Source organism: Octopus bimaculoides, chromosome 13 (genome assembly GCF_046866305.1).
Source record: "Octopus bimaculoides isolate indiv1 chromosome 13, ASM4686630v1, whole genome shotgun sequence".
NCBI classification, from domain to species: Eukaryota; Metazoa; Mollusca; class Cephalopoda; order Octopoda; family Octopodidae; genus Octopus; species Octopus bimaculoides.
In genome coordinates this window covers 9,332,746-9,349,848 of record NC_142940.1, presented here as the reverse complement: position 1 = coordinate 9,349,848, position 17,103 = coordinate 9,332,746, and the positions used below count along the sequence as shown (strand labels likewise).

The following is a 17,103-nucleotide window of genomic DNA, read 5'->3' as shown; positions in this document are numbered from 1 at the left end:
CAGACCTGAGCCAACCAATGCCTTCTGAGTGAATCTGATAGACGGAGATTATGTGGAAGCCTGTTCTATGTGTGTATGTGTGTGTGTGGGGGGTGTTCACATTTATACCCCACCACTATGTGACAACCAGTGTTGGTTTGTTTACATTCCAGTAACATAACAGTTTAGCAAAAGAGAACAATAAAATAAGTGCTAGACTTAAAAGTATTGGGATTGATTTATTCAACTAAGACCTTCAAGGTTTGAAACGCATAAAAGACACGCCACACTGATACCTACCACAATATACTATATCTCTGCCAAAAGTAAATAAAGCCATTTTAAACCACTTACCTCGGGTCTTGGACATTATTTTCAGCGTAGTAAGAATCCTTGCCAAGTTTTAGACCAATATTTACAAAAGAGACAAGTTATCATATTTCCAAAATTTTAACTTTGTCTTCAAATAATTCCCCACAAACATTAAATAAACACAGCAGCACTCGGTTGAACTGATTTGATTAAAAGCATAAACCATTAATTGATTGATTAAATCCTTGAAGAACGACGATGAACTATCCTAATCATGATTTAAGAGGTCAAGTTGCAACACTATAAATTATAAATAACATCAAAAGAAATTATATCTAATTCTCCAAGACACTTTAGAATTAACAGGACACAGAAGGCGTTCTAACTTGGTTGACCTAAAACTTCAAAAGATACTGGGTGTTAAATTCAAGTCCATGTCTATTTTTGGAAACTTAATTTCTAAATTGTCAACTCAACAAACTCTGCCAACTGATATTGTATATACTGTTAACGAGGAGATAACGAGATAAGACAAGCTGTCAAGCAGCAGTTTAATACTTCATTTATCGACACTTACTGTTGGTAGTTTACACATGGAAAAGTTGAATTTGTTACACACACACACATATATGTATATAGATATATATACACACATATATATATAATATATATATACACATACATACAAACATATATATATACATAGATATATGCATACATACATACATACATACATACATATATATATATATATATATATATATACACATATATATATAATATATATATACACATACATACAAACATATATATATACATAGATATATGCATACATACATACATACATACATATATATATATATATATATATACACACATATATATTGTAAGAAATTAGAATTATGAACTCAGGAAGAAAACCAAATCTTTCAGGTGGGGATCGTTGAACTCTTACATGAATTGTTAGAAAGGATCACAAAAGTACAGCTCACAGAATTACTGCAGAACTTAATGACCACCTTGAGAACTCAGTTTCCACAAAAACTGCTCCCTGGGAGCTGCACATAGCCGGATTTCATGGGAGGGCTGCAATCAGAAAACCACTACTTTCAAAAACAAACGTTGCAGAGCACTGGGAGTGGAGTAAAAATCTACAGAATTGGTCCCTAGAGCAGTGGGAGAATGTTATTTTCTCAGACGAATCATCCTTTACCTTATTTCCGATCACCAGCCTAATATACGTGTGGAGACAGGCAAAGGAAGCATTTGACCCAGACTGCCTTCTTCCAACTGCTAAATATGGAGGAGGATCTGTGATGAACCGGGGGGGGGGGGCTGTATCTTAGAAATCCACTAGCCCAATTGTTTCCCTTCATGGCACAATTAATAGTCAAGACTATTTAAGCATTTTATCTGATCAAATTCATCCTATGGTTGCGGAAATGTTTTCGGAGGGAAACGCAATCTTTCAGGATGATAATGCACCAATTCAGACAACTAAAGTTGTTACTGAATGGCACAAGGAAGATTCTAGTGAAGTTGAACATCTTATCTGGCCACCACAATCCCCAGATCTCAATATTATTGAACATTTATGGTGCATTTTAGAAAAACAAGTAAGGAGTCGACATCCTCCACCATCATCACTACAAGAACTGGAGACTGTTTTAGTTGAAGAATGGACAAAAATTCCTTTGGAAACAATTCAAACTTTGTATGAGTCGATACCGCGTAGAATTCAAGCTGTAATTACTGCCCAAGGCAGTCCTACCTCATATCAAAATAAATTTGTTTGAAATTTTAAGGTGCTTCCATTATTTTGTCCAGCCCCTGTATATGAATGTTGGTGTGTTTATGTACCTTTCACTTAGCAGTTCAGCAAAAAGAGATGGATAGAATAAGTACTAGGCTTACAAAAAACAAGTCCTGGGGTCAATTTATCAACTAAAGGTGGTGCTCCAGCATGGCCACAGTCAAATGACTGAAACAAGTAAAAGAATAAAAGAATTATACACACACACACACACAGATAAATAGATAAAACTTACTTGGAAGAAGATGCGTGGTGTTCAATCATATAATAATATAAATAATATATATATGCATATGTACATATGTATATGTAAATATGTACATATATGTATGTATATCATTATCATCATCATCATCGTTTAACGTCCGCTTTCCATGCTAGCATGGGTTGGATGATTTGACTGAGGACTGGTGAAACCGGATGGCAACACCAGGCTCCAGTCTAATTTGGCAGAGTTTCTACAGCTGGATGCCCTTCCTAACGCCAACCACTCAGAGTGTAGTGGGTGCTTTTACGTGTCACCCGCACGAAAACGGCCACGCTCGAAATGGTGTCTTTTATGTGCCACCCGCACAAGCCAGTCCAGGGGCACTGGCAACAATCTCGCTCGAAAATCCTACGGGAGCCAGTCAGGCGGTACTGGCAACGGCCACGCTCAAAATGGTGCATTTCATGTGCCACCCGCACAAGAACCAGTCCAGGGGCACTGGCAATGATCTTACTTGGCTTGCCGGGTTTTCTCACGCACAGCACATTTCCAAAGGTCTCGGTCAGTAGTCATCGCCTCGGTGAGGCCCAATATACGAAGGTCTTGCCTCACCACCTCAGCCCAGGTCTTCCTGGGCCTACCTCTTCCACGGGTTCCCTCAACTGTTAGGATGTGGCACTTTTTCACGCAGCTATCCTCATCCATTCTCACCACATGTCCATACCAGCGCAATCGTCTCTCTTGCACACCACAACTGATGCTTCTAATGTTCAGCTTTTCTCTCAAGATACTTACACTCTGACGGGTTTTCACATTGACATTACACATCCAACGGAGCATACTGGCTTCATTCCTTGCGAGCTTACGTATGTCCTCAGCAGTTACAGCCCATGTTTCACTGCCATGTAGCATGGCTGTTCGTACGCATGCGTCATACAGTCTGCCTTTTACTCTGAGTGAGAGTCCCTTTGTCGCCAGCAGGGGTAAGAGCTCTCTAAACTTTGCCCAGGCTATTCTTATTCTAGCAGCTACACTTTCAGCGCACCCACCCCCACTACTAACTTGGTCGCCCAGATAGCGGAAGCTATCGACTACCTCTAGTTTTTCACCCTGGAATGAGATAGAAGTTGTTTCCTGTTTGTTTACAGTCTTTATTGCACCTGAACATCTGCCACAAACAAAAACTGACTTGCTAGTTAACCTGCCTTTGATGTTGCTGCACCTCTTATGTGTCCATAGCTTGCACCGGGTACATCTTATAGAGTTACTACCTACTCCTTTTCTACATACTGAGCAGGGCCATCTACCTGAAGGGATTTGTGTTTTATCTACCTTCCTACTTAGTGGATTTTGGTTTTAGCTAGGTTGACTCTAAGGCCCTTCAATTCTAGACCTTGCTTCCACACCTGAAACTTCTCCTCTAGTTCTGATAGTGACTCCGCAATTAGGGCAAGGTCATCAGCATAGAGGAGCTCCCAGGGGCAACCTGTCTTGAACTCCTCTGTGATTGCCTGGAGGACTATGATAAATAAGAGGGGGCTGAGGACGAAACCTTGGTGGACCCCTACCTCTACCCGGAATTCATTGCTGTACTCATTTCCAACCCTCACCTTACTGGCAGCATCTCTGTACATGGCTCGCACAGCTCTCACTAACCATTCTTCTATCCCAAGTTTCCTCATTGACCACCAGATAAGGGATCGGGGGACCCTGTCAAAGGCTTTCTCCATGTCAACGAAAGCCAGGTACAGAGGTTTATCCTTAGCTAGGTATTTCTCCTGCAACTGTCTCACTAGAAATAAGGCATCAGTAGTGCTTTTACCTGGCACGAACCCAAACTGCATCTCATCTAAATTGATTCGCTCCCTAATTAGTTGGGCTATGACCCTCTCTGTAACTTTCATAACCTGATCTAACAGCTTGATGCCTCTGTAATTATTTGTATCTAAAGCGTCACCTTTACCTTTGTAGCAGTTGACTATGATGCTGCTACACCAGTCATTGGGTATGACTCCTTCGTGTATCACCTGGTTCGTAATACGGGTGACTAGGCTATAGCCAACACTGCCAGATATTTTGAGTATTTCTGCAGTGATTCCTGATGGGCCGGGGGCTTTCCCGGTCTTCATACTCTTAATTGCTTTATCTACCCTGGTACTATCAACTCGGATAGCTGGTCCCTCTATTGGGTCGACATACGGCAGGCTCTCTTTCTCCCATTCATTCTCTTTATTAAGCAATCTATCGTAGTGGCATCTCCAGACCTCTTTCTTTGCATCCTCATTTAATGCAAGCGTACCATCATCCATGCGAACACAGTATATATGCATATATATATATTATTTATATTATTATATATATGTATGTATATAAATATGTGTATATATAGATATATATGTATTTGTGTACATTTGTGTGTGTGTGTTCGAATGTATAACGGGTGGAAAACATACTCCCTATTGCTCCCTCCACCCCCACCCCTGGAACAAGATAACGGAGTCGGTGCATTTCTACAAAAGTAAAACTCAGACATGCACTCGCAAGTATGTTTCTTCAGCTCCCTAAAACAAAACATAAGACAATATGGAGACCAAGACCCCTGGGTGGGCAATCTCCAGTTACATGAGCGACCACCAGCATGATAAGTTCCAAAAGTACCTCAGAAAATTATTTAAGGAATTTAACCTAAAAAAAAAACCAAAAGATAAATCTACCAATGAACTTAGGTACGCGTCAACTCCCCACTATGTGCTACTTGTAAGTAATATTATAAGAGAAAATGGAATGCAAACCAGCCAGCTATGCTTTTTTTTGTGTGTTAAATTCTATTTTTATATCACAATATGTTAACAATAGTACTGTAGGGGCAGAGGCAGGTTTACTGGGTGTTTGGTGGTGAGAGCAATGAAAAAAGTGTTTGTAATTTGGTGTCAAGGACTTTAGCCTCGTAGAAGACTCAGTCCCAATAGACCACTGGTTTTTCACTGATGCTTGCATTCTTCGGTGATATAAATCAGTAAAAAGATATACATATATATACAACACATACACATGTATATCTTATTTTCTATCAGTATACACACATATACTTATGCATATATATATATATATATATATATACACATGTAACTTCAGATCACTGGAATATAATGTAATAAAGTGTTCTACACACACACACACACATATGTATATATATATATATCATCATCATCGTTTAATGTCCGCTTTCCATGCTAGCATGGGTTGGACGATTTGACTGAGGACTGGTGAACCAGATGGCTACACCAGGCTCCAATCTGATTTGGCAGAGTTTCTACAGCTGGATGCCCTTCCTAACGTCAACGACTCCAAGAGTGTAGTGGGTGATTTTACGTGCCACCTGCACAGGAGCCAGTTGAGCGGGACTACTGGCAATGAACTCGCTCGAATATATATATATATATATATATATATATATATATATATATATATATATATATATATATAATATAATATAGGATAAAATCTTTATAAGAATTTATCAAGTAGTCAGCGTGAAAAAAACCTCATAATGAAAAAAAATTCATCATTTTTTTCCATAAATATATATAATTTATATAAAGGGCATTAACTATGTAGTAATGCCTCATGCTTAGAGGGACTAAATAAGTCAAAAACTACCAAAAAATAAGCAACATATTTACCGAAAGCGAGGAAATGCAGCTTTCAAAAATTAATCTCTTAGAAACATTTAACTTAATGGTAAAATTATATATATATATATACACACACACTCACTGATATACGAGGTGGTATCAAAAGGTTCCTGGACTATTTCTGCAGCAAGCCAACAGGTGGCAGCACATGGTTGAGTGCACAGTGAGAGTTAGCAGTGACTTTCATGAGACAGTGTGCCAAGTGACATGAGTGTGTTTACTTTACAAGTAGAGAAATTTGTTTTTGTGATCACGTGTATGCAGTTGTCTGTGATTTTCTCGTGGACATTAGGTTGGAACAAAGAGCCAACGTGAAATTCTGTGTTAAACTTGGGAAGTCTTCTACAGGAGACACTGAGCATACTTCGGCAAGCTTACGGTGATGAGGCAATGGGCCATACGCAATGTTTTGAGTGGCATGGGCACTGGAAGAACATCCCTGGAAGATGAGTGATCTGGAACACCTGCCATGAGTCTCACCTCCAGAAATATGGTATTGTGCATGAAAAAGAAAATGGGGAACTCTCTAATGTAAATCACTAGAACATGCAGTATAGAAACCAAATTCACTGCCACAGGACCACATTATGCCACAAAAAAAAAGGTAATAGGTATATATGCATATTACAAGGAACATTGCCCCCAAGGATGTTTTCAATCAAATGTGCCAGTTCTTACCCTATCCTGATAATTAAAAATACCCCCTTCAGTCATGAATGACCATGGAATCAGACCTACAAATTCCCCTCTGAGGCACAAGACCAGCAGTCGCCCATGCATACCAGTCTCCCCTCTCCACGCCACCGATGTTATCCAAGGGAAAGGCAAAGGGGCCAATACAGCCTGGCACCTGTGACGTCGCAACTCATTTCTACAGCTGAGTGAACTGGAGCAACGTGAAACAAAGTGCCTTGCTCAAGAACACAACACACAGCTCGGTCCAGGAATCAAACTCGCTACCTCATGATTGTGAGCCCAACGCTCTAACCACTGAGCCATGTGCCTTCCTGATAATTAAAATATCAATTTATAGTAAGTGGAAAGGTACAACCAATTCTTCAATCAGTTGCTTAACAATCCTAGCTGGCAGTGATTCTGGAATAATCTATTTATTATCTAAAGACAGTTTGCTTTAGTTTCTTTATGCTTTAACATGTTAACCCCATGGTCTGGTAATGGATCTTAACAGTGACGCTATGTATTTCCGGTCACACTGCATACCATTTTATTACAAAGAGATGTAATTTTCTGTGTTTTTACAATATTGCGTAATTAGACTTTGATGTTATTTGAATATCCTTGAAACCATGTCAAAGATACAAAAAAATATTTTCTCAAATTATGAAAATGCACTACTGGTGGTGCATATGGCGGATGTGTGAAGTTTGCGATGAATCACCAGTGGTACATGTGGCAATTAACATGTTAAATAAGCAAAAACAATGAACCAGCAACCAAGCTTCTATGAGGTCACTCAAAATGCTAGAAATAGCAATCAAATTTTCTTAAAATCACATCTCTCTTTACTATCTTTTACTTGTTTCAGTCATTTGACTGCGGCTATGCTGGAGCACCGCCTTTAGTCGAGCAAATCGACCCCAGGACTTATTCTTTGGATGCCTAGTACTTATTCTATCGGTCTCTTTTGCCGAACCGCTAAGTTACGGGGACATAAACACACCAGCATCGGTTGTCAAGTGATGTTGAGGGACAAACACAGACACACAAACACATATATATATATATATATATATATATATACACACACGACGGACTTCTTTCAGTTTCCGTCTACCAAATCCACTCACAAGGCTTTGGTCGGCCCAAGGCTATAGAAGGCACTTGCCCAAGGTGCCACGCAGTGGGACTGAACCCAGAACCATGTGGTTGGTAAGCAAGCTAGAATATGACATACAAGATAATGTAGTCTTAAGTTCTTTGCAAAGAAACAAAAACAAAAAAAAAGGAATAGGGGATCATCAGAACTGAAATGTCTTTGATCGAAGGTGGTCTGGCTGTGCAATTGGGGATGACCTAGGGCTAAACAATAGCAACAAGAAACTAAAACATTAAATCATGATGAATGTCTAGCAACATAATTCTTTTCAGTTTTTTTTTGTGTAAAGAATTTCTCAAAACAGCAAGCGCCAAAACAATAAAAAGAAAATACCAAAACCACCACTAATACTACCACCACCACCACCACCACCATTACTACCATCGCCACCACTACAACTAATAACAATAATAATTTGTTTTGTGGAACTTTTGAAGACGCTAGCATGAAAATGGGTAAAAAGACAATATTTCATGACAACAATAGCACCATTGTCTTTTTCTGTTCCTCATTATTATCCCCCCCACCACTACCACCAGCACCACCACTACCACCACCATCATCATAACCACTACAACTACCATCACTAGCATTGCTCAGTCTTTTGGGTTTTTTTTTTTTTACCTTTTATTTCAGTTGCTTTTATAATTTTGACAATTCAATTTTGTTTTTCGTCTTTCTTTTTTTTTTGTTCTTTTTAAAAATTTTAATTTTGTTAAAAGTTACACAGAAACAAACTTGCTCGTATTTTTTTTTTTTTTTTTTGTTCTTCAGTCATTCCCTCACTAACCATTATCAGTGAACGAGTGAGTTTCAATACTTCCCAGCATGCATACAAACGAAATGTCCCAGAATGCACAGCGACCAAAGATGACAAACTAGGCAAAAGTTTCGATTCAAAATACATTTCAGCCACCCTCACCACCACTACCATCATTCCTACTTACCATTCCAATTCTTTTATGGTTTCTTTCAAGATTACTCTTTTCTTTTTGCTGTTGCTGTTATTTTGGCGTTGTACTTTGGAGCCCAACAGGACATTTCTTCAACTTTTGTCATGAATCAGCCTTGGGAAAGTTCTAACATCGACAGACGCAACATTGAGACACATCAAAAGGATGATGGCTTTGATTTTTTAAATTATTTCATCAAGTTCAATCAATGTTTTACAGACTTTTAAGTAATGTGAAGAATGATTAGAACTATTCAACAAATATTTAATGTTTTAATAAGGTCAATGAGTTGGGATAATAATAAAAATAATAATGAGTTCTTTTATTGGCCACAAGGGCCCGGGGTTAACATCAATGAAATCAACTTATACCCCCACCCCAAAAAAAATGCTGGCCTTGTGCCAAAAATTGAAACCAATATTATATACAGTACTAAGGCGTCGTGCTGGCAGAATTGTAAGCACACTGCTCAAAATGCTTAGCGGCATTTCGTTTGCCTTTACGCTCTGAGTTCAAATACTACCACATTAAAGTATATAACAGGGGATATATAATAGAAAGTAGAGAAATAAATAATATATATATAATTAGTATCACTAATATTGGGGCAGTCCACTTAAGGTAATCCAGGGTAAACCCCCACACAAGAATCCCAGATTACTCTGCCGTCCCCAAGACATGGGAAAGTGCCCTCCTCCAGTTTCTTTCCTCCTGTTTAGAAAAGCATACTCAGAGTAGATCCATTCAGTCTCACCAATCTTGCGACTGTTGACCACCTTTAGATAAACACACTAGAAAGCAGCACCTCCGTCTCAACCCTCACCTTCCTCTTCAAATGATATTTGAAGAAATCGATGAGGGCTTTACCAGAGAGGAATGTGCCAGTCTTCAAACCTTTCAGATGGGTCCACCACACAGCCTCCTTTGCCACAGCCACTAAGCAGAGGAAGATCTGTCTTCCTTCTCTGCTAAAGAGAACCTGTGAGACCCTTGACAACATGCTACTTTCCGCTCTCACAAAATCTTACCTGCTCCGCTTAACCAGAGCAATTAAAATCAAGAGCTCTGAGGAGTAAAATTTAATAATAACAATAATTAATTTCACAATTTCTTATGATAGCAGAGTTGATAGTTAGCATGCATTAGTGTAGTAATACAGAGAATGATGATAACACAATAATAGCTGCCATTGTCATTTTTACATCCTATGCTGACTTGGAAAGGCCATGACCTTTTGAAGCTGTATTCTTCAGTTGAATGCTGGTGCTTTTCCTGTCACCAACCCTTACTTGTTTTTCTAGTGAACTGTTTTTTATTCTGTAGATCATCATGCATTGAAACCATCATGTGTTGTTTCAGTGATGTAATAAAACATCATTGCTACATGATGTATTGTTTAGAGAAAATGTAGACCAGAGGGACTCAACCATCTTTCAGCTATGGAACCCTTTCATTACTATTTTACTCTAAAGACCCTCATAGACATTTTATGTTTAACCCTTCAGTGTTTAATCTGGTCATATCCAGCCCAAATATATTACCTGTTTCATGTTAAAACTAACCAAATTCAACCACTCACACCTAACTTGCATTATTCTAAAAATATACATAAACATTATCTTGAAGCTACAAGATAATACATGATTAATTTAAAGCAATTTGAATAAATATGCATTGCATTTCCATCAACTGAATTCCTTCACAAGGCACTGCCATGCAGTGGGACTGAACCTGTAACTGCATGGTTGCAAAGCAAACTTCTTAACACACAGCCATGCCTGTACATATACACACACACACACACACACACACACACACACACGTATATATATTTTAGTTTGTTGTTGTAACATTTAGAATGATTGCCTTATATTTGAATCCTTACAAAACATCTCATATTTCAAGACAGATCACTTCAGTGATGGTGGTGACAGTGGTAGTAGTAGTAGTAGTGGTGGTGGTGGTATCAGTGGTCATGGTGGTTGTGATATGGTAGTAGTAGTAATAGAGGTTGTGGTAGTAGTAATAGCAGTGGTGGTGGTGGTAGTATTGTAATGGTGGTGGTGGTAGTAGTAATAGTGGTTGTGATGGAGATAGTAGGGTGGTTGTAATAGTGGTGGTGGGTGGGTAACAGTAGTGGTGATAGTGGCAGTAATAGCAGTGGTGGTGGTAGTAGTAAGTGATGGTTGTAGTAGTAGTAGTGGTGGTGGTGGTGATGGTAGTAGTAACAGTGTTAACAGTAGTAGTGGTGATGGTAGTAGTAGTAGTAACAGTAGTAGGGGTGGTGGTAGTAGTACTAGTTTACATAAAACATGATGACATAAGTATCTGGATTTTTAAAAATTTATTTATTTATTTTCATTATAAATAAAAAGTGATAACATTTGTAGGGCCGTCCTCGTGTACATGGTATATTTCAAAATAAACATGTACGCAATCTTATTTCTTTATTTATCTACTTCCATTTCTGAATTAAGCACATCTGCGCAGTCCATTTGCCAGACAGTTATTGAATTAAATATAAAACACACACACAAAACAAGGAATAAAAAACATGCCTATATGTGATAATCTTTAATTTAAGAACTACAATGGCAGGTTGCGTGATTTTGTCACCCTGCCCCTTTCTTTTAACCTTTGACCATTTTGTGATTGTATTTCTGTTAAAATATGACGCTAATGTTTCAATTAATTCTGAAAAATAATGAAGAATTTAGTAAAATTACTTCTGTTATTATTACTAACCACTTTTGTTATCATACTTCATTTGAAATAAACTGCCTTCGATTCAATTAATTTTTGAAAATAAAGAATTTAGGAAAATATCTTTGTTGCTATTTAACACTTTTGTTGCCATATTTATGTTGAAATACACTGCTACTGTTCAATCAATTTTGGGAATAATAAGGAATTTAGTAAAATAATTTAGTCATTAAGCTGGTGGGGAACAAAAGAACATGAAATTTTGAAGGAAGGTTTTAATTCAGATCACCTTAATCCTTTTGTTGTTGTATTTCTGTTGAATTACACTGCAAATGTTTCAATTAGTTTTGAAAATAACGAGGAATCTAGTATAATAATTCTGTCATTATTCCAAACAAATTGATATGAAATTTTAATGTAAAAAAGTCTTAATTCAAATCACTTTAACCCATTTGTCATATTTCTGTTGAAATATATCGTCTTTGTTTTGATCCTAGGTTCAGTCCCAGCAAGTGACACCTTGTGTAAGTGTCTTCTACTATAGCCTCAGGCCAACCAAAGCCTTGTGAGTGGGTTTGGTAGCCGTAGAAGAAGCACCACTAAATCCACAAGTATTTTTATTCTCTCTCTGTTTATTTCTTCGTGTTCCTTTCTGTTGAAGAGCATAGGCTCAAAACGTAAAAGACTTTCTCACCTTCCCGAGTGTCAACTAATACACCTGCTTGTTGTTTATACACCTGTCTTCGTCTTTTGTTTTTCTGTAAATTTCAATTATATATATATATATATATATATATATATATATATATATATATATATATATATATATATGTATATATATGTATATATTTGTGTGTTTATGTGTGTCTGTTTGTCCCCCTACCATCGCTTGACAACCAAAGCTGGTCTGTTTATGTCCCTGTAATTTAGTAGTTCGGCAAAAGAGACCGATAGAATGAGTACTAGGCTTAAAATGAATAAGTTCTGGGGGTTGATTTCTTCGACTAACACCCTTTAAGGTGGTGCCCCAGTATGGCCACAGTTGGATAACTGAAACAAGCAAAAGAATAATATTTTTCGTAACAGTTCTTTTACAAGGAAATGAAGAAATAGAAAAGAAAAGTGGGGTGGGGTTAAGCAGCAGAAGATGGACGGGCAGGGAACAAAGGGCTGCACACCCTACAATAAATGGCTTGTTCAACCACGCCATATGGTTACGACCATTATGGTGTTGCCACTGAGAATGACACTCACTGCCGTAGCCATTCCACCTCATGAGGCATGTTTCTCAGATGGGCAGCCATTACACAGATTTTGCAGAGGAAAACAGTAGTGCAGTGTGAGGACACCCAAATTCTCAATGGCAACCAGCACAAAGTGGAATATTGGCTGGTCAGGCTCCTGTATTTATTTATTTATCTTTCTCTCCTCTGCATTTTGGGTGGCAATACCCTGGTTTGCAGAACAACAAATTTAATGAAACAAATTTGCAACTATTAAACTGGTGTTTAGGACATAAATTAGCATGAAATTTTGCTGGATGATATAAATATTTATTAACTTCAACTTATGTTGAAAGTCCACAAAGTTTGCTTGAGAAGCGTTGAGATGTATTGAAAGATACAGATAAATAATTTTATTCTCAAACACAGGATAATGCTAATGATATAACATGAAGTTTAGTTTATCCTGTTCATGCTATATCATTAGCATAATCCTGCATTTCAGAATAAAATTATTTCTTTATCTGTATCTTTATATATATATATATATATATATATATATATATATATATATATATATACACTCTCTGAGTGGTTGGCATTAGAAAGGGCATCCAGCTGTAGAAACTCTGCCAAATCAGATTGGAGCCTGGTGTAGCCTTCGGGCTCCACCAGTCCTCAGTCAAATCGTCCAACCCATGCTAGCATGGAAAGCGGACATTAAACGATGATGATGATGATACATGATGGGCTTCCACACAGTTTCTGTCTTCCAAATTCATTCAGAAGGCTTTGGTCAGATTGAAGCCATAGTAGAAGGCTCTTGTCCAAGATGCTATGCAGTGAGATTGAACTTGAAACCATGTGGTTGCAAAGAAAGTTTCTTAACCACAGAGAGAGAGAGAAAGCGAGGAAGATGAAATAAGAGAAGGCATGAGAAGAAAGAGCAGAATGGAAGAAGAGAGAAAGAGGAGAAAGATTGGGAAATAAAGAGAGAGAGAGAAAATGGGGAGAGAAAGAAAGATAAGAAACAGTGAGGAAGAAAAAGAGAGAGAGAGATAAAGATAAATAATGAAGAAGTAGAAAGAAAGAGAGAAGGAATGAAAGTGAAAGAAAGGAATAGAATTGAATGGTAGAACGGGGGAGGGTGAAAGACAGGTAAATAATGGTAGGGAAGGAGAAAGATAAACAGAAGGGGAGCTGGTAAGAGGGAGAAAGAGAGGAAGGAAGAAAGGGAGAAAACAAGGCTTATCAAATGAAATTGCTGGTAGAAGTCAGTTGATAGAGTTTGGAGGTTTGTTATTACGTTCATCATGTCATCACAGTAAACTTGTACTACAGAGCATATATGTGTATACACATACACACACACACACACAGACACATACACACGTGTGTGTGTGTGTGTGTGTGTGTGTGTGTGCATGTATGTAACATTCATAAGTGGTTGTTTGTCATCCGATCTTCCCCCGCCCCTCTTAGCTGATTCTTTTACTGCATGGTAAGTGCGCATTAATTTTACCTCCCCTTTATACAATATGAGAGTGTATGTATGTAGATATATATATATATATATATACATGTGTATGTCTACATATATACATATGCATATACAGATATGCACAAACATGCACGAACACAGATACACATATATGCACATGCATATATGTCAATGTCACATACATACATATGATCCATTAATCCTTCTCGCCAACTTGCTAATTGCTCTTTTGACTTTTTCACTTAGCACAGCCAGTGGATTCCAGTAAATACATACTGCACACATTCTCATAAACAGAGAGAGACACCTATGCCAATGTTGATCTTCTTCACCTATATATATATATATATATATATATACATATATATATATATATATATATATATATGTAGTTTTCCAGTCCGACCGAATTATCAACCAACCACAGCAGTCCCAGGTTTAAAGCATTTGACATCGGAGATGGGAATGGTTCCTGTCAGTTTACAAGATATACTGCCACAATACTTCAGTTTCTGGTGTAGCATTACCATTCTTGCAGCAAACAAGGACATTTTCTCATCCCTTTCCCTTGGACTTTATTCTTCACAGTTTATTGACCTAAAACTTATCAGCGCAATAACCTATTTTGAAGCCCTGTGTTATAATTTTCTTCATAATGTATAAGATTCAAAATTTATAACATAATATTTTGTGCAATACTATTATTATTTCCCCTCCTGCACATCATTTAATGCTTACTTTTCCATGCTTGCATCGGTCAGATGGAATTTGCTGAGGCAGATTTTCTACAGCTGGATGCTATTCCTGTCACCAACCCTCATCTGTATCCAAGCAAGGTATTGTTTCCCCATATTTTTCATGCAAGACTGGAAATGAACGACATCACTTGTATAGCAGTGACACCCACTCACAACCATCATGGCAAGACATGGATGCACACAGACACATACACAGACCACATATATACATATATATATTTTTCTCTCTCTCTCTCTCTCTCTCTCTCTCTCTCTCTCTCTCTCTCTCTCTCTCTCTAATCAAGCCTCCAAAAATTCACCACACACATATAGATTCAAAATAAGAACATCCCACCTCCTCCAAAAACATCCTCTTCCCAAAACGCTAGAAAATAAATTCAACTCTCAAGTGTTTTCAACTCACTGAGACCTTTGGAGATATGCTGTGCTTGAGAAGACCTGGCAAGCCAAGTGAGACCGTAACCATGGCCTATGCCAGTGCAGCATAACCAGCCCATTTAAGAGTACCTTTCAATCATTGGGCAATAAACTGCACTTGCGAAGACCTGTTGAGGCAAGTGAAGTCATTGTCATGGCTGATGACAGTACCGCCTGAATGGCACCCATGTTGGTGGCATGTAAAAAGCACCATTCAAGCATGGTCGATGCCAGTGCCACCTGACTGGTCCTGTGCTGGTGGCATGTTACAAGCACCATTCGAGCATGATCGTTGCTAGTGCCATCTGACTAGCTCCTGTGTCAGTAACATGTAAAAAGCACCATTTGAGTACGGTCAATGCCAGTACTGCCTGACTGGCCCTCGTGCCGGTGGCACGTAAAAGCACCCATTACACTCTTGGAGTGGTTGGCATTAGGAAGGGCATCCAGCTGTAGAAACTCTGCCAAACCAGACTGGAGTCTGGTGCATTCCCTCAGCTTACCATCCCTGGTCAAACTGCCCAACCCATGCCAGCATGAGCAATGGACATTAAATGATGATGATGATATATATATATATATATATATATATATATATATATATAGGTGCAGGAGTGGCTGTGTGGTAAGAAGCTCGATCCCAACAACATGGTTCCGAGTTCAGTCCCACTGCGTGGCACCTTGGGCAAGTGTCTCCTTCTATAACCTTGGGCCAACCAAAGCCTTGTGAGTGGATTAGGTAGACGGAAACTGAAAGAAGCCTGTCGTATATATATATATATGTATTTGTGAATGTGTCTGTGTTTGCCCCCCACCACCACCATCACTCGACAACAAATGCTGGTGTGTTTACATTCCTGTAACTTAGCGGTTCAACAAAAGAGACCGATAGAATAAGTACTAAGTTCGACTAAAGGCAGTGCTCCAGCATGGCTGCAGTCAAATGACTGAAACAAGAATATATATATATATATGAAAATAGAGTGACAGAGGCAGTATTAATACCAAACGACAACATATTAACCACTTAAAATTAGATGTTGCATAAGAACACACCAGGTGGCCCAAAAATAGGTTTACAGTTATCACATAGGCACTTTAAATTTCTTTTAAAACATTATATTACATTTAAATTTCTATCTTACAAACTGAAAAGGGAGCTTGACAAAATTAACTAAATTAGCATAAAATAATGGTATCATATTTTTTTATAATTAAGATCTAAACTTAATATATGAATGCGAAAGAGATAGTTGATTAACTGTAAACCTACTTTTGGGCCACCCTGTATAACCATATGAGAGTTTTCTCTCTTGGGTAAACATTGCAGTATTCGTGTTTAAATGGAACATCCACTTTGAAGTGGTGAACATATGTATAAATGAGGGGCTTCTTTCAATTTCAGTCCATCTACAACAATCCACTCACCAGGCTTTGGTCAACCAGGGGCCACAGTAGAAGGCACTTGCATTAATGGGGGAAAAAAAAGATGTTCAGCCACTCAAAAATTAGGTGCCACTGTTTTTGTTTGTTTGTTTGCTTGATTGTCTTCTTCAATGTCTGTGCTCTGATTTCTCAGGAACTGTGAAAGTTAAGGAATCCACATTATTTTGATTTTAATTAAATTTATAACAACTGTGATGAAAATGTTTCTATTTAAAAAAAATTTTTTTTTTTTTTTAGAAATTTTGGTCTTTTTATGGG

General features: G+C 38.0%; 1 protein-coding gene across 2 annotated transcripts in view; it reads right to left on the bottom strand.

Moving 5' to 3' along the window:
• The window catches only part of LOC149132804 (uncharacterized), a 243,292-nt gene extending 242,586 nt beyond the window's left edge, over window positions 1-706 (bottom strand). For both annotated transcript variants that reach the window (XM_089362027.1, XM_089362024.1), the window contains exon 1: window positions 334-706. Coding sequence is in view for 1 of the 2 variants with exons in the window: in XM_089362024.1 (XP_089218150.1) it covers window positions 334-349 (16 nt within the window). In the remaining variant the exon portion in view is untranslated. The remainder of the gene's footprint in view (window positions 1-333) is intronic.
• Window positions 707-17,103: the final 16,397 nt, after the last annotated feature.